At 42.2% G+C, this 27,782-nt stretch overlaps 1 protein-coding gene across 2 annotated transcripts in view; it reads right to left on the reverse strand.

The window, feature by feature from the left end:
• Positions 1-8,686: 8,686 nt before the first annotated feature.
• Positions 8,687-27,782, reverse strand: part of MFSD8 (major facilitator superfamily domain containing 8) — a 39,725-nt gene continuing 20,629 nt past the window's right edge. Inside the window, exons 4-14 of one of the 2 annotated variants that reach the window (XM_063458425.1) lie at positions 26,481-26,524; positions 26,106-26,346; positions 24,137-24,250; positions 22,449-22,566; positions 19,157-19,183; positions 18,696-18,754; positions 13,271-13,376; positions 12,845-12,979; positions 10,760-10,863; positions 10,429-10,664; positions 8,687-8,957 (exon numbers count right to left, since the gene is read on the reverse strand). In XM_063458425.1, the coding sequence (XP_063314495.1) occupies positions 8,757-8,957; positions 10,429-10,664; positions 10,760-10,863; positions 12,845-12,979; positions 13,271-13,376; positions 18,696-18,754; positions 19,157-19,183; positions 22,449-22,566; positions 24,137-24,250; positions 26,106-26,346; positions 26,481-26,524 (1,385 nt within the window). In that variant the 3' untranslated portion in view covers positions 8,687-8,756. The remainder of the gene's footprint in view (positions 8,958-10,428; positions 10,665-10,759; positions 10,864-12,844; positions 12,980-13,270; positions 13,377-18,695; positions 18,755-19,156; positions 19,184-22,448; positions 22,567-24,136; positions 24,251-26,105; positions 26,347-26,480; positions 26,525-27,782) is intronic. The other variant, XM_063458426.1, reaches the window with a different exon arrangement.

Raw genomic sequence — 27,782 nt, forward strand, 5'->3', positions numbered from 1 at the left:
CATTGTAATAGTAATCAAAATGATTTTGATATTGCAGTGGTGTGGAGTAATCTGGATGTTCTTTCAGGAAAGCCCAGTGAAAGGCATTCACAAAGTCAATGATGTAGTACTAGTGAGAATTGTTTAACATGCCAATCATAACTCCTGGCAATATTTGCACACCATCAACTCATGTCTGTATTAAAACAAATGTAAAACAGAAATAATGGTTTAACACTGAATGGAGATACAGCGCTAGAGGGATCCGTGCTCTAGGTACTATAAACCAGTGTTATGACATGGTTATTTTGCTTACAGTGTTAATTTTAATTTTTTATTTTACTATATGCTGTTATCTCGCTGTCTTAGGCTGGATAAAAACTCTCCGTTTGACCGTCTGTTAAGTTAAGAACTGTAAGTTTAATGGCATTGTTTTGGGAATTTGGAGGCCAAGGCAACACCTTGAACGCTTTGTCATGCTCCTCAAACGATTTCTGGACAGATTTTGCAGTGTGACCGGGTGCATTAGGAAACACCATTGCCATGAAGGGGTATACATGGTCTGCAACAATCTCTAGGTTGGTGGTACATGTCAAAATAACATCCACATAATTGTGCCAGGACCTAAGGTTTCCCAGCAGAACAAGACATTAGCATAACAGTGCCTCTGTCGGCCTACCTTCTTCCCATAGTGCATCTTGCTACCATCTTTTCCTCAGGTAAACTATGTATATGCAGGCGGCCATCCACCTGATCTAAAATAAATTGTTTCAACAGACCAGGCAACCAGTGCATACTGTGAACACAGCACAAGACTTGCTGTTTTTGGAGATGTTCTGACCCAGGTGTCTAGGCATCACTATTTGGCCCTTGGCAAAATCACTCCGATCTCTTTACTTAAACCATTTTTCCTGCTTTCAACACATAAAATTAAAGAACTGACTATTCACTTGCTACCTTATATATCCCACATCTTGACTGATGCCATTGTAACATTATAATCAATGTTATTCACTTCACCAGTCAATGGCTTTAATATTGTGACTGATCATTATACATTGTGATAGCAAATGTATAGATTTGGAGAAAAACCTATTAAACCAGTTTAGACCCTCGATGCCGAGGAACTGAAAGACATGCAGAGCAGACGAGACCTCCCACAGAAAGACCCTCTGCATTCCACTGATAGCAACCAAACTGCATGTACTGTGGTTACTATTTTAACTCCTTAGCAAGAGCTGCTAGGGAGTATAGGAACAAAGTGACATGACTTCTCTCAGTTCAGATGCTGGCAACGAAGCCAGAGTTTCGACGTCATGGCTTTGAAGTGCCCGAGCAGGGCAAGTCAACAAAAATTCAGAGAAAGCTGGGCAAACCAGAGGTGGGTGGTTACAGAAGTATAACACCCATCGCTGTAAGGAAATTGCAGGGGGTCAGGTAAGTGGTGACCGTTTCTTTTTAAACTTATTTCAGTCTGCTTCATGAGTATTGGCAGCCATATTTCAGACTTATGCAGATACAAAAAAAAAAAATATATATATATACTAATTTTCTTGCCTCCACCCAAACAAATAATGTAAACCTCCAACATATCACTTTAAAAATATTTTTCATTTCTTAAGCACCTTTAGACCTAATTAAAGGGACACTATAGTCACCTGAACAACTTCAGCTTAATGAGGTTGTTTAGGTGAGTGCTACAGCTACCCGGAGCCTTTTTCTTGTAAGCACTGTATTTTCTGAGAAAATGCAGTGTTTACATTGGAAGCTTGGAACACCTCTTGTTGCAGTCAATCAGACGGCCACCAGAGGGACTTCCGAGTTCAGAGGCCCTAAAAAGGCCTCTCGTCCGATGCATTCTGGGTGAATGCATCAGACGGGCTATCAGCACACAAAGCACTGTGAACGCGCTTTGTGTGCTGACAGCCTGTCAGCACTGCTGTGGGCGTGGCTTCAGCTGACAGCTGAAGCCCGAACCCACAGGGATGCTGTCTGGCCACAATAGTGGTTGAAGGGAGGGGGGGGACGGACCTACTCTCCTCCCCCCCCCCCCCCCGGCCCCCACCCCTGAGCGGTGAGTGGGGGCCCTAAAAATAAGGGTGGCACATACTGCCCCCCCGGCCCCCACCCCTGTGCGGCGGGTGGGGGCACTAAAATTATCAATAAGGGGGGACCTATTGTCCCCCCCCGGCCCCCACCCCTGTGCGGTGGGTGGGGGCCTTAAAATAAAAAATAAGGGGGGGACATACTGCCCCCCCCCCGGCCCCCACCCCCACCCCTGTGCGGCGGGTGGGGGCCCTAAAATTCACAATAAGGGGGGGGCCTACTGCCCCCCCCCCCGGCCCCCACCCCTGAGCGGTGGGTGGGGGCCCTAAAATTCACAATAAGGGGGGGGACCTACTGCCCCCCCCCCCGGCCCCCACCCCTGAGCGGTGGGTGGGGGCCCTAAAATTCACAATAGGGGGGGGACCTACTGTCCCCCCCCGGCCCCCACCCCTGTGCGGCGGGTGGGGGCCCTAAAATTCACAATAAGGGGGGGGACCTACTGCCCCCCCCCGGCCCCCACCCCTGAGCGGTGGGTGGGGGCCCTAAAATTATCAATAGGGGGGGACCTATTGTCCCCCCCCGGCCCCCACCCCTGAGCGGTGGGTGGGGGCCCTAAATACAAAGGGGGTGGGGACCCTAGTTAACCCTCTGCCCCCCCCCCCAAAAAAAAAAAACTTATCTCCCTACCTACCCCCTCACCCTAAAAATAATGAGGGGGGACCCTTTAACTAAAAACCTGTAAAGAAAAAAAAAAATAAGATAAAAACAACTTACCATTCGATGTTTTCTTTCTTCTAAAATCTTCTTTCTTCAGCCCCAAAAAAGGCCAAATAAAAATCCATAATAACCGACGCAATAAAAAAAAAAAAAAAAAAAAACCCGAGCGCAAAAAAAATAATCCATCTTCACCCATGGAGGGCTCCGCGCAGACTGAGCTCCGCAGGGCGGGGGAAGGCTTATAAAGCCTTGCCCCGCCCTGCAATTAGGCTAAGAACACTCTGATTGGTGGGTTTAAGCCAATCAGAGTGCTCTTTGTCATTTTACAAGCGTGGGAAAGTTCTTTGGAATTTTCCCACGCTTGTAAAATGACACAGAGCAATGTGATTGGATGGCTTGAAATCCATCCAATCACAGTGCTCTTTGTCATTTTACAAGCGTGGGAAAGTTCTTTGGAATTTTCCCACGCTTGTAAAATGACACAGAGCACTGTGATTGGATGGATTTCAAGCCATCCAATCACATTGCTCTGTGTCATTTTACAAGCGTGGGAAAATTCCAAAGAACTTTCCCACGCTTGTAAAATGACACAGAGCACGGTGATTGGATGGCTTGAAATCCATCCAATCACAGTGCTCTTTGTCATTTTACAAGCGTGGGAAAATTCCAAAGAACTTTCCCACGCTTGTAAAATGACACAGAGCACTGTGATTGGATGGCTTGAAATCCATCCAATCACAGTGCTCTGTGTCATTTTACAAGCGTGGGAAAATTCCAAAGAACTTTCCCACGCTTGTAAAATGACAAAGAGCACTCTGATTGGCTTAAACCCACCAATCAGAGTGTTCTTAGCCTAATTGCAGGGCGGGGCAAGGCTTTATAAGCCTTCCCCCGCCCTGCGGAGCTCAGTCTGCGCGGAGCCCTCCTTGGGTGAAGATGGATTATTTTTTTTTGCGCTCGGTTTTTTTTTTTTTTTTTTTAATTGCGTCGGTTATTATGGATTTTTATTTGGCCTTTTTGGGGGCTGAAGAAAGAAGATTTTAGAAGAAAGAAAACATCGAATGGTAAGTTGATTTTATCTCATTTTTTTACAGGTTTTTAGTTAATGGTCCCCCCTCATTATTTTTAGGGTGAGGGGGGTAGGTAGGGAGATATTTTTTTTTGGGGGGGGGGAGGGTTAACTAGGGTCCCCCCCCCCCTTTGTATTTAGGGCCCCCACCCACCGCTCAGGGGTGGGGGCCGGGGGGGGGACAATAGGTTCCCCCCCCCTTATTGATAATTTTAGGGCCCCCACCCGCCGCTCAGGGGTGGGGGCCGGGGGGGGGGGACAGTAGGTCCCCCCCCCTTATTGATAATTTTAGGGCCCCCACCCGCCGCTCAGGGGTGGGGGCCGGGGGGGGGGCAGTAGGTCCCCCCCCTCATTGATAATTGTAGGGCCCCCACCCGCCGCTCAGGGGTGGGGGCCGGGGGGGGACAGTAGGTCCCCCCCTCATTGATAATTTTAGGGCCCCCACCCGCCGCACAGGGGTGGGGGCCGGGGGGGGACAGTAGGTCCCCCCCTCATTGATAATTCTAGGGCCCCCACCCGCCGCACAGGGGTGGGGGCCGGGGGGGGGACAGTAGGTCCCCCCCCTCATTGATAATTTTAGGGCCCCCACCCGCCGCACAGGGGTGGGGGCCGGGGGGGGACAGTAGGTCCCCCCCTCATTGATAATTTTAGGGCCCCCACCCGCCGCACAGGGGTGGGGGCCGGGGGGGGGACAGTAGGTCCCCCCCCCTCATTGATAATTTTAGAAAGCGAGCTGAGCTGTCAGTCAGACAGCTCAGCTCGCGAACGCGCATTCCGCGCACATGCGCGGTAAAGCGCTCAGGTTCTTCATAGGGCGGCATTCAATGCCGCTCTATGAAGAACGCGATTGGTCCAGCGCGAAGCCGTCCCATTGGGCCCCGCGATTTCGTCATTTTGACGAAAAAGGGGGCGCGGCCTAGCGGGGAGCTCGGCGCTGGAACGGAGGTAAGTTTTTAATATAAAAACACCGATTTTTTTTTTTTTAATGAATGAAAGTTCATATAAAAGCAAGAAGGAAGGCTGGGGGACCTGTCTTTCTTGCTTTTATATGGTGACTATAGAGTCCCTTTAAGTAACAAATCTAAAGACTTGCCCAAAACTTATATTACTACACTTATTCCCATGACATTGTTGCACAGAACATAACCAAGACCTTACTAAAGCTGGAATTAAAGGACCACTATAGGCACCCAGACCACTTCAGCTCAATAAAGTGGTCTGGTGCCAGGTCCCTCTAGTGTTAACCCTGCAGCTGTAAACATAGCAGTTTCAGAGAAAGTGCTAAGTATACACTAGGGTTAACCCAACCTCTAGTGGCTGTCTCACTGACAGCTGCTAGAGGCGCTTCCGCGATTCTCACTGTGAAAATCACAGTGAGAAGACGCTGGACGTCCATAGGAAAACATTGAGTAATTGAATTGGGGAGACCTAAAGACCCTATAGTGCTAGGAAAACTAGTTTGTTTTCCTGGCACTATAATGGTCCTTTAAAGACTTTAAAGGAGTAATAATTTGCATAACTGACATCTAAACTTCTAGAAGTTTCTTAAAATAAACAATTTATTTAAAAAACTAAATGGACAACATAACTGAAGTAAAAATCTGTAATTACAAGGTATAGACAAAAGGATTTTGCAAGAAAGTCAAAATAGGAAAATTTGTCTTAAAGGGGGACTCTATAGTCATCAGAACAATTACAGCTTATTGTATTTGTTCTGGTGAGTAGAATCATTACCTTCAGGCTTTTTGCAGTAAACACTGTCTTTTCAGAAAAAAATGCAGTGTTTACCTTACAGCCATGGGATACCTCCACTCAGGAGTGTACCTGGAGCATTTGGCAACTGGGGCGGATCCTATGTTTGTAACCTCACCTCCCTCCCCCCCCCCCCCCCCCCCCTGGTGTATGTAGTACGAGCAGTGTTTTTGTGTTTTGTGTTTGAATGTAAGCATGTTTGTGTATGGAGTATGTGTGAGTGAAAGTACGGGTGTTTTTGCACGTATTGGCATTTGAATGCAGGCGTGCATTTTTCTGTATTGTGGTTTTTGAATATGGTAGTGTGTTTTTATGTAGTGAAAAAATAGACAGTGTAGCGCTTCTATAAGTGTATAATAAAAGTAGTTACCTAAAAGGTAGATGGTAGTCTACACCCAAAATACAGAATTATGCGTGTAATGAGTCAAAATGGGATCGGGTTCTGTAACAATGTAAATGATATCCACATAGTGTAAAATCGTACTAAAACAAAATATTCGGGTCCGTTTAGGCGACCCACCCCTTTGCATCTTAGGGAGTGTAGTCCCTTACTACACACTACAAGACTGCAGAGCCATAGGGGCTCTAGGTTTGTAAGTATAATTCTTACATACCCCTCCAACATATTTTGGATTCATACTGTGCTACCCTATTGTGGTCTCCATTCTTTAGGACCACACACAACATTTCAATATAGGGGTGGGTCGCCTAAACGGACCCGAAGCCATCCACACCAGAGCTAGGTTTATAGCTCTATGTTTGTGAGTGTTCCTATGTTTACTTTTAAACCTATTTTGTTTTAGTACGATTTTACACTATGTGGATATCTTTTACATTGTTACAGAACCCGATCCCATTTTGACTCATTACACGCATAATTCGGTATTTTGGGTGTAGACTACCATCTACCTTTTAGGTAACTACTTTTATTATACACTTATAGAAGCGCTACACTGTCTATTTTTTCATTGTTCTTATTGTATTGTATGGGAAGTTACTTTACTTAGTATTTAGCAGCTTATTTTCATAAAAGTTTGGGTTTTGCAGGCTACTAGCTTATTTCTACCTACCAAGACATATTTTTCAAACATTAGTGATACATAAGGGTGCTTTATATTTGGTTATTGAATTAACTGATTGACACTATATATACCCCTAAGTCTTCTCTTTAGCTTTAGAAGTCGTAGTGAGGATTTCCTTTCGGCTTTCTATTTCTAAGACGTATAGGGGGACTATACATCCAGTTACACACTGTTATATTTAGTTAGGGCACAGCACACCCTCTTTTGGCTTTATAGTATTCTATGCACTTCAATTGAGTCCCTAGCTACAGTTGATACTTACTCTCTTGTACATCCGTATAATTGGGAACACTAGTTGCTACTCTGTTGCAACAGAATATGCTTTGTCAGCAAATCTAGGTAGCTACAGTGATTGTTACTTTTCATTGCTATTAAGAGCTCCCTTGTTTGCTACATTTAGCTCTAGTGTTAGTAGTCTCTTTTAACCCAATTTACCACTTGGGAATTACTGGGTGGTTTCACTGATCCATGTATATATATATATATATATATATATATATATATATATATATATATAGAAAAAATTCCCAAGCCAGGCACTCCTCCGTTCAAATAGTTTAAAGTATTGTAAGCCCAGGTGCAATCCCGCGTTATATACATAGAGAAGTAATGAAGGGAGCACACTAGGTCTTAGAAATAGTGCAAAATTATTTACTGCATTCAAAAGAATACATCGCTGTGGTATACAAACAAATCAACGTTTCGACCCTGCTGGGTCTTTATCATATATATATATTTATATTATTTATTTATTTTGTCTACTAATAAAATTTATTTTTACTTATTTTTATGCAAGTCTTGAAATTGATACCCACACAAGATGTAGTATTGGTGAGGAGATTGACTCCTTACTGTGAGGAGCTCTCTCTCCTCCCCATATATTCTCCTTTCATTATGTATGTAGTGTGTTTGTATAGTGAATAGAGTGTTTGCGTAGTGGATAACGTCAGTATGTTTTATATTGCAGGGTTAAAAGAACAGGTCCACTGCACATAGGCCATTTCTTTAGGGTTATGTGGTCTGGGCTGATTTAAAAGTTGAAATGTTCAAAATTAAACATTTTATCAACTGTAAAATTGTAATTTATTTGCTACAATGGGGGGAAGGGGGCAGAGGAGGGAGAGTGAGTGAGTGCGTGTGAGTCTGTCAGACAGAGTGTGTGTCTGTTTCGGGAAATAAAGTTTGTGCAAGACAGTCTCAAGGAATAATTAACTGAGATAGTCAAATGGTTTTGCAGCATCTATGGATATTAGAACACCCATTTCCTAACTATAGCATGCTGTGTAGTAAGTGCAACACCTTCCAAGTGTTATCTGGTGCCCCTTTAGAAAACCTATGTGGCCGTCATGAATAACATGAAGGAGTATGACGCTCAGTATGTTAACAAAACGTTCAGCGTGAGTTTAAAAATGAAATCGAAAGGAAATTTTCACAACTAGTCGGATGTTGACCCAGTTTGGCTTGGGCTGAGAGCAATTCTGGGGGCAAACCATTAGAGTGCACAGTTCTATGCATTAACAAGGTAATCTAGGCCGGAGCCTTATGGAGTGGCAACTTTTGAATTGTTTAGATCATTTACATAAAGCCAACTGGTGCTGATAATGTATGCGTTTGTTTGGGTACAGCAAACCAATAGATTGTATTTTCGTTTGTAGTTTAAGGAGTAGACTAATTAGCCATACTAATTAGCAAATTTATTGCAAATATATTTTGGTATCATCACTTTTTCTTTAGCACAGAGGATGTAAGGAGCCATTGTCTGAGCTGTTCGACTTGCAATCTAGCTCTATTTCCTTGAACATCCAATTATTAGAATTCTTCTTAGTGTAACCAACTTCAACTAAATTTAGGTCATTCATTTTACATTGGATAACTTTTATAACACAGGCAAAAGTGGAAAGGTGTCACTTTAAGAAGTTAAAACCACAAACAAACTTCATTTATAAAAAAAAAAAAATATATATTTTATTTTAAATTAATATATAATATTAATATTAATATAATATATTTATATCAATATATATATATATATATACTCTCCATTCTGTATTTTACAGCTTTACGTATGTAAACAAATGAAAACCCCCATCTTTTCAGTGTGCGAATTCTTTTCATACTCGTCCGTATCTAACAGAAAAAGCAATAAGTCTCTTATAGATGACTGACAGGTGTAATATAGACACTGCAACAATACCACAAAGTATACCAAATGTCCATCTTGGTCCCAGATGTGTGTAGATTTGGCTGACAAATATTGGTCCAAGAGTACGTGCAATGCTACCAGCAGCAGTCAGCCAGCCCATGTATACTCCCTGCAGAGGGAAATTAGGAAGAAATTACGACACCGATTAAAAACTATTATTCTGCTTAAGAACAAAACGGTCACCTTCTTTCACTCATGGGAATTTCTACTAAAATACTAAATATTAAAGCACCCAAAGTATTTAGGCAAATTCCCCTTAAGGCACGAGCATCTGCAGAACAGGAACAAAAACATGAGGATTCCTCATATCCTAAAATTTCCTTCTAAACTTTTACAAGAATTTAACATTGGAGAAATAACTGAATTACTAATTTAAATATTCCTGGACTAGATTTGTATTCCTATAAAAATAAAAAAATAAAAAAAATGAGCACTGGTCTCAGACAAAGAACTGGTACCAGGACTTACCACTATAGATATTCAGGTCCTATGTGTAGCAAAATTGAGTAAGGAGGGTGGAGGAGATGGATTGGTGTAGGTGATATAGCAAACAAGCAACGTTATTGGGCATTTTGCCACGCTAGACATTTTTACTCTCTTTTCCCCTCCCGGTTCCCTGTCTATTTCTGCGGCAGCTGTATATTAGACACGAATGCAGTACTACTATGATATATTATCTGATATATATATATAATAATTATTTTTTTAAATTTATTTATTATTATTTTTATTTTTCTTACCCCCGGCATTTATTCTAAATTATACTAGATTGTATATTTTTTAGGAGGCTTCTTGTCATGTTGAATAGTACTTAGGGATTTATAATCTGTCTTAAAACGGTGCTAAAAGTGCTATCTCATTTACTATTTTTTTTATTATAGCTACTGTGCACCGAATATAGCCTAGAATTCATAAGGAAACATATACTATTAAGTAAAACTGTTTAACCTGGCAACACTGTTTTTGTATCAAACAGCCAGGTGGATAACTGTTGGTTACCATCTATTCATGATACAATCTACCCCCAAGCTATTAAATATTACATCTAGTGTTTTCACTACCTTATGTACATCCTTATGTACATCCTTGAAAGCAATTGGTTCCCTTTTTTTATCACTTTTGTTTTTCACTGTGTGTAACACTATCACAATTAAGTGTTTATCTGTGGTTCATTTTCATTTTATGTTTTGTGGCACTACTATACGTCATTGCCATAATATACCATTTTCTTTTTTTTTTCAATTTTGCTACACAAAGGACCGGAATATCTATAGTGGTAACATTGTGAGTCCTGTTCTTGTTCTTTTTCTGAGACCAGTTCTCATTTTTTTTTCTCCTATCTTTGTACTTCGGGGTTATGCCCTGCTTATCCACTTAGCCCCCCTTTTAATGCAACAGGTGTGGGACATTTTCTGCCCTGCACCGGATGTGCATATTTTTCTATAGATTTCCAACGCTACAGTGTTTCTTTAAAATATATAAAATTAGTAATATTCTGAAACAATGTCCTCTAGACTTTCAGATGTACTTATCTCATGTCTGTGAAGACACAGTATAATCACTTTGAATATTAGCCATACCTGAGGTTTCGGACCTATGATCTTGGAGTACAGGGTGTATGACATGACATTACAAGTTGGGTAGCCAATGCCTATCAGAATGTCAGATGTAAGATACTGTGCTAGGTGAATGACAGGCGTATAAAAGCACCATGACTGCACAGGAGGGCACCCAGTTGGCTCCACCGTGTGATTACTGTAGTCTGCTGTATTTGACAGCCAGTAGCTGGAGTTGTAAATTGTATTATTCTGTATGTCTGTGAACAAGAGAAGAACAGTTGAAGAGTTATGGGGAGTCTCACTCTTTAAGGTGCGGAGCATGTTACTAACAAAGTTAACAGGGTTGCTTTACCTGTCCACTGAATCTTTGGAAACTGGTTTCCCCAAGGTAATAAGATAAAGAACCCAACCCAAATTATTACCAGTCCACCAAGGAGTAATATGCGCTCTTCAGTGCTGTAAAAATAATTCATATATAAATTAACAAGAATCAAAATAATTTTTAAGAGCTGTATTCAAAACTGAATTTCACTATAACACATAACTTCAATCCATATGCCCTTCTTAACGAATAAATTCAATCTATACGCCCGTCTTAATGATTTAATGTCTAAATAATTCTGAAGAGAATTAAAAACTACATATAGGTTGCATAAAGGTAGCATTGTACGAGTTTTTAGCTATTTGATTTTCCTGTTGTTTAATTATCTTGGCTCAGACCTTGGCAGGAGGTCCATTTACATCAGGGCAATCCAACACGCGGCCCGGGACCGTTAGCAATACGGCCGGTTGTGGTCCACACTGCCAGGTGGCGAGGGAGGCAGGGAGCCGTTTACATTCTGTGCTCCTCCTGGACAGCTCCCTCATGCACCTTGCAATGTGCTGGCTGCAGGGATTTGACGTCATATCGGCATTATTACTGGGCGAGTGAGGGACCTGTGCAAGAAAAGCACAGAGATCCCATCTCAGCAGCAACCGCTAGCCACCAGGGACAGATGATCCATTCCAGCCCTCCTAGAGCAAGGTAGGGAGGCTGGGTGGACCTTGTTAGTACTAAATGTGTATGAATGTAATGTTTGTGTGTGGGTCTATGATTGTCTGTTTGAATGTATGTGAGTGAGAGTGTGTATTGTATGTATATATATGCGATATGATACAATTATTGTTCGACAACTGTCTATTGATGAGTTTATTGTTATTCTTGCCCATCTTTATCATCCCTTAAAGATTATACATATTTTGATCTATGTATTAAAGTATATCAAAGTACTTTCAGTTGTATGCAGCTATATGAACTGTTACTCCTACTAGATTGTGAGGGATACCACAAATTTGTATATATGTGTGTGTGATTGTGTGTATAGGTCTGTGATTGTGTATCTGTATCTTTGTGTGTGTGTGTGTATATATCTGTGATTGTGTGAATTAGTATGTGTGTCGGTCTGTGTGTCTACATATGTGAATATGTATGTGATTGTGTGTGTATTTGTGACGGTGTGTATATAGGTCTGTGATTTTGTGTGTACAGGTCTGTGATTGTACGTGTGTGTGTGTGTGTGTGTATACACCTGTGATTATGTGTGTGTATATGCATGTGACTGTGTGTATAGGTCTGTGATTTATGTGGGTATATCAGTGATTATGTGTGTATAGGTCTGTGATTGCATGTATGTGTGAGTCTGTGATTGTGTATCTGTATCTTTGTGTGTGTGTGTATATATCTGTGATTGTGTGAATTAGTATGTGTGTGTGGGTCTGTGTGTCTACATATGTGAATATGTATGTGATTGTGTGTGTATTTGTGACGGTGTGTATATAGGGCTGTGATTGTGTGTGTACAGGTCTGTGATTGTATGTGTGTGTGTGTGTACACCTGTGATTATGTGTGTGTATATGCATGTGATTATGTGTGTATAGGTCTGTGATTGTGTGTGTGTGTGTGTGTGTGTGTATGTGATGGGTTATGTGTTCAAATGTATATACATGTGTATGTGTTTAGTAGATATCTCCCTAAGTTGGTATCCTTAAATATGGCAACCACACAAAAGGATAACAAATAAGGGAGTTATCTACTAAACAAATTTGAGAAAAGGACTTTTGACGTTTTATTATATAACTTATTATATTGTAGATTTTATGTGCGGCCCAAGACAATTCCTCTGCTCTCAATGGGACCCAGGGGAGCCAAAAGAATAGACACCCATGAAAGAAAGAAACATGAGCATCTGTAAAGTAATGTTAAAATTACTTAACATTAACACAATCTAAAAACTAGTATCATTATATTAATTAGGACAGATTGACAGAGTTAGCACTAGCAGACAAGATTGCTAGTGTAATCAGCTAATGTATGTGAGCCACAGGTTATCTGTGGTGTAACTTTTATTATCATTATTTCTATTTCTCTATTGTACAAGAAAAAACATAAATAACTTACATTTTAGAAAGAATTTTAACCCCAATGAACACAACCATTGATTCAAAACCAATAGCAGCAAGAATGATTCCATTGTACAAAACAGCTTGTGAGCGGGTCCACGCGTACATGTCCATAGTTAGAGGGGTGGCAATGCTGCGAGGGAGGCAATTAACAATGTTGTCAATAGTGCAAGAGGAAAAAAAGCTAGAATTCATTGACGGTCTTTTGCTACATCTGATTTGATTTTATGCATGTAGGTACCAATTTATCCATCAATCCACATGTGTGTGGTCAGTACACAAGGTGTTTACACACATAGAACATTGATCTGAGCTGATTTAAAAAATGTCATTTTTTAATTAAATGGCAACCAAAGACAATGTAATTGCTCTTTATTACTAGTTTCTACACCGTAGCTAAAAAGCAAAATGTCAGAATACTTACGTCTCAAAAATGGCAAAACAAAACAAAATAACAAAGAAAAGTATATTAGATGAGACAACAGCAACTTGGTCGACGGACTCTTCACTATTAATTTCGGCTGCATGCTCTGAAAGTCAAAAGAGGAACAGTTACTGCAGAAACAAAACATTTATTCAGATTCAGCAGCATATTTATGGGACACTACAACTAAAACAGTGTTTTTAGGGGTAGGGACTCCCCAGGCTGAAGGTAGGACTTGGGCGGCACAGAGGGTGGGCCATGCAACCATTGGAGCGCTGATGGCAGACACCAAATATGCAGAGATTTAACATTAAGTGAAGAAAACAGAAAGAGAACACAGAATGCTAGTCACAATGTCAAAAGACAAATGTGGCTAGCTGTGTTTACCTGGAGATTTACTGTAGTCTAGGAAAAGTCTATTATATACATTAATTACAAATCTTTTGACATTGTGACTAGCATTCTGTGTTCTCTTTCTGTTTTCTTCACTTAGTGTTTTGGGGTTAAGCCCCTGGAGTCTCCCCTTGGTACTGCGGTGGATTGTTTCTGCTGGAACACCAACTTTGTTGGTTGATGAACAGCGGAGATTAACCATCCATAGAGAGATTTAACATTAGCCAGCATGGAACTCTTGTAACTGATTTAGTCATGGTGCTTCGAGTAACACTTTAAATTGGCTTCGAAAATATAAGCGGTCACAGAGTCCATGGAAAGATTCAGGTAATTAAGACCTGAACATCATGTCAAGCACTGAAAGACCATGAGCTTAAAGGCATGCTTTCACATCTTCTAACATTACTGCCCAGGTTGACAAGCATACTGGAGTATTTGGAGTCCTCAAACTTAATTTTCAGATTCCAGCCAATTGAGCAAAACATTGTATGCATAGGCATCAGGGCCGCCATCAGGGGGTGACAACCGTGACAGTTGTCACGGGCCCGGCGGCCCTGGGGGGCCCGGCCGCCCGGGCCCCACGTGGAGCGGCGAAACTGCCGCAGGTGCATTTGCACTGGGGCCCATCAGGTGGCCCAAGCATTTAGGGCCACCCGAAGGGCCCTATATCTTCAGGGGCCCGGTCAGCGCTGCGGCCGGGTAATTGCGCGACCGGGCCCCTTTAAAAAAAATTGCGGCTACACCGCAAGTGCTGCTGGGAGGAAGGACGGCCGGTCACTTCCTCCCAGCTAACTCCGCGCGGGGGGAGGAGGAGAGGAGAGGAGAAGAGAAGAGAAGAGAAGAGAGGAGAAGAGAGGAGAAGAGAGGAGATGAGTTGAGAGGAGAGGAGAGGAGTTGAGAGGAGAGGAGTTGAGAGGAGAGGAGAGGAGTTGAGAGGAGAGGAGTTGAGAGGAGAGGAGTTGAGAGGAGATGAGATGAGAGGACACCAGAGGCATCCACTCCCATCATCCCCAGCCACCCTCCTGCAACTTAAAGGTAAGATGAGGGTGGCTGGTAAATGAGGTGTGTGTATATGTATATGTATGTGTCTGCATGTATGTCTGTGTATGTATATGTATGTGTCTGCATGTATGTATGTCAGTATGTATGTCTGTGTATGTATATGTATATGTATGTGTCTGCATGTATGTATGTATGTCAGTGTGTGTATATGTATATGTATGTGTCTGCATGTATGTATGTCAGTATGTATGTCTGTGTGTATGTATATGTATGTGTCTGCATGTATGTATGTATGTCAGTATGTATGTCTGTGTGTATGTATATGTATGTATGTATGTATGTATGTATGTATGTCAGTATGTATGTATGTCTGTGTGTGTATATGTATATGTATGTGTCTGCATGTATGTATGTATGTATGCCAGTATGTATGTCTGTGTGTGTATATGTCAGTCTGTATATAAGGACCTAACTAATCCTGTATTGTTTATGCAAGCAGGACATAGGTTGTTCATGATACATAATAAGAGACTCTTAACACTGTTGGGACTGAAATATTTACTCAAGTGATTATCTTATGGACTTTTATATTTATATGGTTTGAGAGACTGAGAAGCAATGTATCTGCTGTTCCCTATATGTCTTTAACGATTTGCATACTTGGGTATAGGAAAAGTATAATTCATATCGGCACTTTATATTTATATTTATTTTTATTCATTGTTATTTAACTTTTTAAGCTCCCGGATACCCACATTTACTGTGTACTGTTTGCAAGTTTTTATAGGATTTGGTGAACTCTTATTCTTCCAGTTTTAGAGCTTAAATACTGTCCCTCTGTCTTATTCCCTCTTTTCCACTTCCTGCTACACTCACTCTGTAAATATCAGGATTATATATCCAGTATGTATATATATATGTCTAAATGTATGTCTGTTTGTCAGTATGTATGTTTGTCTGTGTGTGTATGTCAGTATGCATGTATGTCTGTGTGTGTATGTCACTATGTATATATGTCTGTATGTGTGTCTGTGTGATGCATGTCTGTATGTGTGTCTGTGTGATGCATGTCTGTATGTATGTATGTGTATGTATGTCTGTGTGTGTCTGTGTGTGTGTATCTGTATGTGTGCGTGTATGTAAGTATGTATATATGTCTGTGTGTGTGTATGTCAGTATGTCTGTATGTGTGTGTGTATGTCTGTATGTATGTATGTCTGTGTGTGTATGTCAGTATCTATGTATATATCTATCTATTAGCATGAATGTCAGTACGCATGCATGTCTGTGTGTGTGTATGTCAGTATGTCTGTATGTATCTGTGTATGTATATATCTATCTGTGTGTGTATGTATGTATGTATGTATATCAGTATGTATGTATGTCAATATGTATGTATGTCAATATGTATGTACGTTTTTGTATGTATATATGTATGTTTGTATGTCAGTTTGTATGTATATCTGTTTTTCAGTATGTATGTACAGGGAGTGCAGAATTATTAGGCAAGTTGTATTTTTGAGGATTAATTTTATTATTAAACAACAACCATGTTCTCAATGAACCCAAAACACTCATTAATATCAAAGCTGAATATTTTTGGAAGTAGTTTTTAGTTTGTTTTTAGTTATAGCTATTTTAGGGGGATATCTGTGTGTGCAGGTGACTATTACTGTGCATAATTATTAGGCAACTTAACAAAAAACAAATATATACCCATTTCAATTATTTATTTTTACCAGTGAAACCAATATAACATCTCAACATTCACAAATATACATTTCTGACATTCAAAAACAAAACAAAAACAAATCAGTGACCAATATAGCCACCTTTCTTTGCAAGGACACTCAAAAGCCTGCCATCCATGGATTCTGTCAGTGTTTTGATCTGTTCACCATCAACATTGCGTGCAGCAGCAACCACAGCCTCCCAGACACTGTTCAGAGAGGTATACTGTTTTCCCTCCTTGTAAATCTCACATTTGATGATGGACCACAGGTTCTCAATGGGGTTCAGATCAGGTGAACAAGGAGGCCATGTCATTAGATTTTCTTCTTTTATACCCTTTCTTGCCAGCCACGCTGTGGAGTACTTGGACGCGTGTGATGGAGCATTGTCCTGCATGAAAATCATGTTTTTTTTGAAGGATGCAGACTTCTTCCTGTACCACTGCTTGAAGAAGGTGTCTTCCAGAAACTGGGAGTTGAGCTTGACTCCATTCTCAACCCGAAAAGGCCCCACAAGCTCATCTTTGATGATACCAGCCCAAACCAGTACTCCACCTCCACCTTGCTGGCGTCTGAGTTGGACTGGAGCTCTCTGCCCTTTACCAATCCATCCATCTGGCCCATCAAGACTCACTCTCATTTCATCAGTCCATAAAACCTTAGAAAAATCAGTCTTGAGATATTTCTTGGCCCAGTCTTGACGTTTCAGCTTGTGTGTCTTGTTCAGTGGTGGTCGTCTTTCAGCCTTTCTTACCTTGGCCATGTCTCTGAGTATTGCACACCTTGTGCTTTCGGGCACTCCAGTGATGTTGCAGCTCTGAAATATGGCCAAACTGGTGGCAAGTGGCATCTTGGCAGCTGCACGCTTGACTTTTCTCAGTTCATGGGCAGTTATTTTGCGCCTTGGTTTCTCCACACGCTTCTTGCGACCCTGTTGACTATTTTGAATGAAACGCTTGATTGTTCGATGATCACGCTTCAGAAGCTTTGCAATTTTAAGAGTGCTGCATCCCTCTGCAAGATATCTCACTATTTTTAACTTTTCTGAGCCTGTCAAGTCCTTCTTTTGACCCATTTTGCCAAAGGAAAGGAGGTTGCCTAATAATTATGCACACCTGATATAGGGTGTTGATGTCATTAAACCACACCCCTTCTCATTACAGAGATGCACATCACCTAATATGCTTAATTGGTAGTAGGCTTTCGAGCCTATACAGCTTGGAGTAAGACAACATGCATACAGAGGATGATGTGGTCAAAATACTCATTTGCCTAATAATTCTGCACGCAGTGTATGTATGTCTATGTCAGTATGTGTGTGTATCTGTGTATGTGTCTAAACGTGTGTATGTCTGTTTCAGTATTTGTGTATCTTTCTGTGTGTGTGTCTGTGTCCTTTTGTGTCTGTGTGTGTGTGTGTGTATTCCTGTGGGCGGGATTTGGAGGCGGGGCTTGGAGGCAGGCACCGGGGGCCCAGACCTTGAGCTTTGTTAGGGGCCCCACAATTTCTGATGGCGGCCCTGATAGGCATAGCCAAAGTAACAGCACATTGGAGAGGTGGTAACACCACGAAAACCCTAGCCAAGAAAGAGACAGAGTGGATCTATAAGCTTAAATCCTCCACCCCACACGGCATTATTTTAGCATTTATGTAACCTTTACAATTGAAGTCTGTTTCTTAGACCATACGTTTTATTATATGTAGATAACTCCCCTCATTTCTGTTATAAGGGACACGTGTAATAACATCCTTCAATGGCGCCCTATTTACCCACACCTACCAATCCTAAATTGGATATACATTCATAAGAGTAGCCAACAATTATAGGAGAAAAGGTGGAAATAATTAGATGGTGTGTGGTGTCAATCCATGTAAGATCAATAAATATGGATCAAAAAAATGACATCATCCCTAATATTATAATGACTGCCACACACAGAACTGTAGTCTTGATGCTTTTTGTTCCCTAGTCCAGTGGCATTTGGCTTGAGTTTCCTTCCTGAATAGGAGCCTAGCCTTTCATAGTAAATGTCTGAAACAATTTGCCATATGGATCACAAAACACAAACGCAAAAAAAGAAAGCTTTGTACAGCTCTGCATTTTCCACCTACAAGCAAACTCGCTTAGGAAACGTTCTAATTCAAAATGCTAAATATCTATGCAACACAATCTATGAAACCCTGTATTTCCCGCGTCATACAATACAATCATAAAATGATACTTGTAAAAGTATACAGTAATTATGGCAGATGTATGTTACAAAATTAGTAGCATATCTGGCAGAAGAGTTTGCATTACCTTCATTTTCATAATTGATATTAGAAATCTGTCTTCCCAGTTCATCCACTCTGTGTTCCCTGTGAAACAGCAACAATGAATACAATAATAGCACACAGGCAGTTATACTCAAGTGCAGGCTGAGAAAGCAGTCCGTGCCAGGTTTAAGTACAATTAAATACTATAAGTGTCCGTCGTTTCTTTATAACATAAAGAACATGGTCATACAGAGAAGTTAATTGTGATATCAATAGTTAGTACGACCATTGACACAACACTTGGATTACCCTTTCCTCGTTACGTCAACTCTTATATTTATATTGGTCTGCCTTCCCCTTGCTTCTTATATGTTGGCACAGACTCATTTTATCTGCAATAAAGTTCTTTAAAATGACAGCAATACAAAATGTTTTTGTCTGTAGGAAGATCACTAATTGCAAGCAGAAATATAGAAAGTTGTAAAGTAATATTGACTTGATTACCTGAATATTGCAAATACCAGTATGATGTTAAAGGGACTCTATAGTCACCATATAAAAGCAACAAAGACAGGTCCCCCAGCCTTCCTTCTTGCTTTTATATGAACTTTCATTCATTAAAAAAAAAAAAATCGGTGTTTTTATATTAAAAACTTACCTCCGTTCCAGCGCCGAGCTCCCCGCTAGGCCGCGCCCCCTTTTTCGTCAAAATGACGAAATCGCGGGGCCCAATGGGACGGCTTCGCGCTGGACCAATCGCGTTCTTCATAGAGCGGCATTGAATGCCGCCCTATGAAGAACCTGAGCGCTTTACCGCGCATGTGCGCGGAATGCGCGTTCGCGAGCTGAGCTGTCTGACTGACAGCTCAGCTCGCTTTCTAAAATTATCAATGAGGGGGGGGGACCTACTGTCCCCCCCCCGGCCCCCACCCCTGTGCGGCGGGTGGGGGCCCTAAAATTATCAATGAGGGGGGGGACCTACTGTCCCCCCCCGGCCCCCACCCCTGTGCGGCGGGTGGGGGCCCTAAAATTATCAATGAGGGGGGGGACCTACTGTCCCCCCCCCGGCCCCCACCCCTGTGCGGCGGGTGGGGGCCCTAGAATTATCAATGAGGGGGGGACCTACTGTCCCCCCCCGGCCCCCACCCCTGTGCGGCGGGTGGGGGCCCTAAAATTATCAATGAGGGGGGGACCTACTGTCCCCCCCCGGCCCCCACCCCTGAGCGGCGGGTGGGGGCCCTACAATTATCAATGAGGGGGGGGACCTACTGCCCCCCCCCCGGCCCCCACCCCTGAGCGGCGGGTGGGGGCCCTAAAATTATCAATAAGGGGGGGGGACCTACTGTCCCCCCCCCCCGGCCCCCACCCCTGAGCGGCGGGTGGGGGCCCTAAAATTATCAATAAGGGGGGGGGAACCTATTGTCCCCCCCCCGGCCCCCACCCCTGAGCGGTGGGTGGGGGCCCTAAATACAAAGGGGGGGGGGGACCCTAGTTAACCCTCCCCCCCCCCAAAAAAAAATATCTCCCTACCTACCCCCCTCACCCTAAAAATAATGAGGGGGGACCATTAACTAAAAACCTGTAAAAAAATGAGATAAAATCAACTTACCATTCGATGTTTTCTTTCTTCTAAAATCTTCTTTCTTCAGCCCCCAAAAAGGCCAAATAAAAATCCATAATAACCGACGCAATTAAAAAAAAAAAAAAAAAAACCGAGCGCAAAAAAAAATAATCCATCTTCACCCAAGGAGGGCTCCGCGCAGACTGAGCTCCGCAGGGCGGGGGAAGGCTTATAAAGCCTTGCCCCGCCCTGCAATTAGGCTAAGAACACTCTGATTGGTGGGTTTAAGCCAATCAGAGTGCTCTTTGTCATTTTACAAGCGTGGGAAAGTTCTTTGGAATTTTCCCACGCTTGTAAAATGACACAGAGCACTGTGATTGGATGGATTTCAAGCCATCCAATCACAGTGCTCTGTGTCATTTTACAAGCGTGGGAAAGTTCTTTGGAATTTTCCCACGCTTGTAAAATGACAAAGAGCACTGTGATTGGATGGATTTCAAGCCATCCAATCACCGTGCTCTGTGTCATTTTACAAGCGTGGGAAAGTTCTTTGGAATTTTCCCACGCTTGTAAAATGACACAGAGCAATGTGATTGGATGGCTTGAAATCCATCCAATCACAGTGCTCTGTGTCATTTTACAAGCGTGGGAAAATTCCAAAGAACTTTCCCACGCTTGTAAAATGACAAAGAGCACTGTGATTGGATGGATTTCAAGCCATCCAATCACATTGCTCTGTGTCATTTTACAAGCGTGGGAAAATTCCAAAGAACTTTCCCACGCTTGTAAAATGACAAAGAGCACTCTGATTGGCTTAAACCCACCAATCAGAGTGTTCTTAGCCTAATTGCAGGGCGGGGCAAGGCTTTATAAGCCTTCCCCCGCCCTGCGGAGCTCAGTCTGCGCGGAGCCCTCCATGGGTGAAGATGGATTATTTTTTTTGCGCTCGGGTTTTTTTTTTTTTTTTTTTTTATTGCGTCGGTTATTATGGATTTTTATTTGGCCTTTTTTGGGGCTGAAGAAAGAAGATTTTAGAAGAAAGAAAACATCGAATGGTAAGTTGTTTTTATCTTATTTTTTTTTTTCTTTACAGGTTTTTAGTTAAAGGGTCCCCCCTCATTATTTTTAGGGTGAGGGGGTAGGTAGGGAGATAAGTTTTTTTTTTTTGGGGGGGGGGGCAGAGGGTTAACTAGGGTCCCCACCCCCTTTGTATTTAGGGCCCCCACCCACCGCTCAGGGGTGGGGGCCGGGGGGGGACAATAGGTCCCCCCCTATTGATAATTTTAGGGCCCCCACCCACCGCTCAGGGGTGGGGGCCGGGGGGGGGCAGTAGGTCCCCCCCCTTATTGTGAATTTTAGGGCCCCCACCCGCCGCACAGGGGTGGGGGCCGGGGGGGGACAGTAGGTCCCCCCCCTATTGTGAATTTTAGGGCCCCCACCCACCGCTCAGGGGTGGGGGCCGGGGGGGGGGGCAGTAGGTCCCCCCCCTTATTGTGAATTTTAGGGCCCCCACCCACCGCTCAGGGGTGGGGGCCGGGGGGGGGGGCAGTAGGCCCCCCCCTTATTGTGAATTTTAGGGCCCCCACCCGCCGCACAGGGGTGGGGGTGGGGGCCGGGGGGGGGGCAGTATGTCCCCCCCTTATTTTTTATTTTAAGGCCCCCACCCACCGCACAGGGGTGGGGGCCGGGGGGGGACAATAGGTCCCCCCTTATTGATAATTTTAGTGCCCCCACCCGCCGCACAGGGGTGGGGGCCGGGGGGGCAGTATGTGCCACCCTTATTTTTAGGGCCCCCACTCACCGCTCAGGGGTGGGGGCCGGGGGGGGGGGGGGGGAGGAGAGTAGGTCCGTCCCCCCCCTCCCTTCAACCACTATTGTGGCCAGACAGCATCCCTGTGGGTTCGGGCTTCAGCTGTCAGCTGAAGCCACGCCCACAGCAGTGCTGACAGGCTGTCAGCACACAAAGCGCGTTCACAGTGCTTTGTGTGCTGATAGCCCGTCTGATGCATTCACCCAGAATGCATCGGACGAGAGGCCTTTTTAGGGCCTCTGAACTCGGAAGTCCCTCTGGTGGCCGTCTGATTGACTGCAACAAGAGGTGTTCCAAGCTTCCAATGTAAACACTGCATTTTCTCAGAAAATACAGTGCTTACAAGAAAAAGGCTCCGGGTAGCTGTAGCACTCACCTAAACAACCTCATTAAGCTGAAGTTGTTCAGGTGACTATAGTGTCCCTTTAACAATACCGAGAAGAGCTCCCATTAAGGACGGTGCTGTGTACATGTTTAGTTGTAGGTCAATTGCTTGGAAAGTCACTCCTTTCTCACCAATTAATGTAAAGCACGCCTGGAAAGCTGAGAAGGAGTGGAAGACAGCAAGTTTTGTTTTTGCTATTTTTTTTATTGAACGTGTGCCGTTATATATCTTGCTTAAAATACTTTAAGATAGGAGGAGGTAGAGTAGATGTTTGTAAAGGTTATTCTTTGATTTCATTAATTAGATTATACCCTAATCATATGATCATTTTTGAACAAGAAGAGCGAAATAATCCAGAAACGTTTCCACTTCTGCCATGTCTGTTTCACTGTAATCTTTTTTCCATTCATATAACCTCTATGTTGTTGACTTGCTCTAGTATGAAGCACGCCATAAACACATTGCTCACTATAATCCAACAACCCTGTGTCACCCTATTCAGGAATGTAGGAACAACTGGTCTGAGTGCTCAAATAGTGCTATAGTACACCTGGGCTTTTTATCAGACTGAGGTATGTATACCCAATAGGATACTTCTAAAAGGGACCTAAAAGTACTAAAGTACCATTTTAAGTGAGGATGCTAATGCTATTTGAGAGTAATTATAAAAGGGACACGATGAGCCCTAAACAACTTTAACTTAATGGAGTGGTGTTGGTGTATATGTAATGCCCCTGTAGTATAACTGTTGAATTTTCTGCTATTTAGGAGTTAAATCACTTTGTTTATGCAGTGCTAGTCACATCTTTCCCTTGAATTTACCTACACAGTCTCCCTGCACATATCCTGTAAAAAGATATCCAATGTTTTTATGCTTCATTTACAGCACGGCCTGTTTAATTTAGAATTTCTCATCTCCCACTCTGTTATTAGTCTGTTAATTGAACTTTAATCATACAAAGGATGCTTTAACAGGCTAATAACAGAGCAGGAGTTAAAAATGTCTAAAGTATACACACTGTGCTGTCACATCTGATTGAAAATCAAACAGTTTTTCGTGTCGGCTGTGTCAGTCACAGCCAGGGGAAGTATGAATATGGCTGCATAAAGAAAAACAAAACTGATTTAACTAATAAATGCAAGAAAATTGAGCAGCAAGACTGCAGAGGCATGGTCTATACACAAAAACCGCTTCATTAAGATAAAGTTGTTTTGTTGCTCTGATTGTCTCTAATATTAAATCAGCATTGTAGTAGTATTTCACAATTTTTTTTAAATTCACAACATTTCCGTATTCTGAAATCTATTTGAAAATACATTATTTATAAAGAAAGAAATCTTATCTTATATAACATCAGAGATTCAACTGAAAGTACCGACAATGAAATTAAGAAATAATGGCATCACAATCTCATTTTCAACAGGAGTTTTTAATTTGAACCAGAAAAGTATTGCAAATACTTTAACTAGCATCAAATGAAATTCGAAAAAACAGAGAGAGAGAGAAACATAACCAGTCTCCAAGAGTTCCAATTCTACAATATTTTAAGTAAGCATCAATTCAGACCGGAGCACTCATGAGAAACCTTGATAGTATTCCCGACATTGGGAAAGAGGAACAAAATCCTGCATGGACTGTACCTCCTCAACATTCACTAGGATATACACTAGTTCAAACCTGGCAGTACATCTAACATGGAGAAGGACTTGGATAGCTTCGTGACTTACCTGGACCCAATATAAAACCTAGGGCTTGGAAAGCACTGATGTTAGCCATTGCACCTGTTCTTTCAGACAAGGATGTGGCACCAGCAACGTAAGATCTCACAACAGCAACATTTCCTAAAAAGAAAAAAGAAAACATCAGTATGACAGAATAGATTTTCACAAAAAGTTCTATTTTCATCAAAGTGATAGGAATACAAATATATATTCCTAACACTAGAGGGACCTCTTGCTCCCCTTTGGGACACTGCGCCCCCCTCCCCTCAGCCCCCCCCCCCCCCGCCACAGCATGTAAGGCATTAAAAAAAACAAAAAAAAACAGCTTTAAACACTTAACCGATCCCAGTGCCATACAATGTCATACAACGGGGGAAGGGTGGGAATGCATTAGGCTCTCCTCATAATGCTTTCCTATTGGGTTTTCAATGACGCTGGGTGTCCTTATGCAGAGTGGGAGGACATTCAGTGTCATTTAGGCGACCTGGAGTCCATTAACATCCAGGAATTGCCTCAAATGGCTGTTTGATTGATAGTGCACCCAGACCCTTTCAGCAAGCTATTTAACTACCTCAAAAAAAAAATCTAATGATTAAAGTAAATCAAAAAAGATCAATGTATTTAAATCAGAGGTTTGTAAGAGAATAGAAGATAAAGTTATTGTAGGGATAATACAAACAGTAAATATAGTGAAAAGTAGAAATTACAAAATATATTGTTGAGGTAATTAAAGCCACATCCAAAGTACCATAATCACTATAGCATGCTTTTGCGGTTATGGTGTCAGGAGGTCCCTGGTAGCCCCCAAATGTAAGCTGTCAAAACATTTGCTAACAGTGTGACAACTTATGTTGAGTCCATGATGGGCCCTATTCACCTTCTCCACAAAAAAACATCTTTTCTACATTCAGCTAAAAACAAACAATCAACTAACACTCTCTGTGGGCTCCTGGTAAGTTGTGAAATCATTACCAAATAAATAGTTTGACTGCTTAAATTTAAGAATTATGAAGTTTTGCACTGGAAGACTCGATGAACAGTATACTTTAATGGTAAAACCAAGCCTTGTTTTTTTTTTACAGACCGTTAAAACAAAAGATTAGTATTTTCTTTTTTTTTCTATATCAGAAAAGAATGATGATGGGCTTTATTCTAATGCACATGCAAGATGCTGTGTTAAAACATTTAATGCCATCAGACAAAAGCCCAACACTAGATAAAACAAGTCAGTAAAGAAGCCAAGAGGGCCGCACTGACCAGCAGATGCTATGTTAAAGTCAATTCAATGCTCTAGCATTAGTGTTTCCCAATAGCGATCGACAAACTGTTCTGCAATACGTAGGGAAAGAACTATACAATACGGGGGAATGGTAACATGCCTTAAAACTTTACTAACACAGCATAATTAGTTGGACACCTCCCTCTGTATCTATGCTGTATATGGATCTGTGTTATAGGAAGTGTCATCAAGAGCCATAATCTTTGTGGGTGTATATCTCCCAGCACACAGTTGTTTTCAGTTTATTTTTTTTATAAATGATGTTCTGACTAATTAAAGTTTTACTATCCTATGTAGCTATTAAGCTAAATGCAGGGGGAAATCTAGAAGAACATCTATAGAAACATAAGAAAATGTTGTCATTGGATATATAGCACCTGTTTTACCTTGTATTCCTAGTGTGGCCCTATTGCTCCCTGTACAAGGTAGGTACCACTCTTGATGGAGACTAATGCAACATAAACAGAACTGCTCAAGAACGATCACAATTGATGAAGAACATCAGACACTAAAGAGAATCAGAACTGTGAGCATGTGAGGGCTGAGTGATGTACAGAAATTATTCCCAGAAAAGTGCCAGAGTATATACAATTTGCTTTTCACTCAGTTGCTGATCTTTCAGTTACTGGTATACTTTTCATGACAGCAGCACTTAATACAGGAAGTGCTATAAACACATTTGTATTTACAATGTACCTGATCCAAATCCTACTAGAGCCCTGGATATCAGCATGTAGTATTTGTTGTGAGAAGCAGGAACATGTACATAAGCATACAGGACACTGGCAGCTACCAAGATGCTTATGGATACGGCGAGTGGCTCTCTTCTCGGCCTATGGTTGGACCAAAGTCCAAACAAAGGCGAAGCCAACATCTGGCCCAGACTGTACGATGCTATAACCCAACCAAGGAAACTGGTATCAGCACTCACGTCAACCTTAGACAAAAATAAATACGAAAAATAAACTGTTAACGCAAAATTTATGGAGATTATGCCACCACTAGTTTTACATGCACACTTTCCACACACGCGGATTATGAAATTTTTATGCATCACACCACACAACTTACCTGTTGAAGATATGGCCAGATTGATGTAACCACAATTGAAAACCCTGAAATTAAGGAGATTTGACACACAAAAGTTATTGCAGGGAAAATAGATTTAGATTTTATCAGGTGAATGCACTGACATCTACTAAGAGCTGAAAGTTTTAACCAATGTGGCCACTTTTATACAGCTCAATTTATTTCAGTGTGGCTGTTAAAATTTCTGAGAGTTAAATGAAATTAAACCGCATTGAACATATCCCATCTTTACCACTCAATTCTCCTCTATGCAGGACTTAAATCGCTTTCTTTATACAGCCCTGGACACATCTTCCCTGGTGTGGCGGTTACCCCCAAACTTACTGTTTAAGACTATAAAATTCTCCTGGCTCCCTTAGTCCCGGTCCCATCCATGCTTCTCAGCAAACGCCTCTCACTACCACGTCCACAGCTTATACACAGAGTCGGAGTATTACAGACTTGTCAGCAGCACGTGTCCATAGACCACATGGAACTCCGGCTTGGCCGCAAACATCCCTCTGGCCCATTTACCTTCCCTTACGGTTTCCACCACCTTCCCAAGGTCCAATGAGAGTGCTATTTGGAGGGAAGCTACAGTTCATCAAGGGGAACAATTGCTACCTTTGAGCACACCAGAGACTCTGTTAAAACACCGGCATGTGACTGTAAAAACCTGGAACTGTCTTCCGGTCAGGACTATTGTAGCAGCCACTCCAAACTTTAATGGAGTGGCGTTTCCCCACAGATCAGAGCACTTTTTGGACAGATTGTGCGCTCCAGCAAGAGCTATCTGGGGATGTATATCGGGGTTCGGGAATGTTATCACTCTGTTTTTTTCTGTGTTTGGCTCTCTGTATCCAGGAGATAATTAGTGTAGCGGGCATTGACACAATTTTCTCCCAGACACAAAGATCCTGGGCTGGTTCTGCTATACAGTGAATGGAGACCCCATGCTGGGGGGCTGTGCATAAAAGGCTGCATTTTGTGCAATAAAACTAATTATCCTTCCGAGCATCATGTGTCGTCTGATGTCTGGGGAAAGGGGCTATAAACACACAGTTCTTGATTTCAGCTAAGAGGCGAAACTAGCGGAGGTATCCAGTTGGAATACTGGTAGTCTGCTACACCTGGCTTTCTCACACAGACTTCATACACATTTCCTGAAAAAAGTTTAAATTGTTCAACTTCTCTGATTGCAGTGTCACAGTTACTTACTAAAGTGAAATCAAACAAAAATCAAAGTGAATTTCATATTTTAAACAAAAATAGCTGAACTGTTTTTCCAATTCAGTTATGCTTGCC

This window comes from Pelobates fuscus, chromosome 6 (genome assembly GCF_036172605.1).
Source record: "Pelobates fuscus isolate aPelFus1 chromosome 6, aPelFus1.pri, whole genome shotgun sequence".
NCBI lineage: Eukaryota > Metazoa > Chordata > Amphibia > Anura > Pelobatidae > Pelobates > Pelobates fuscus.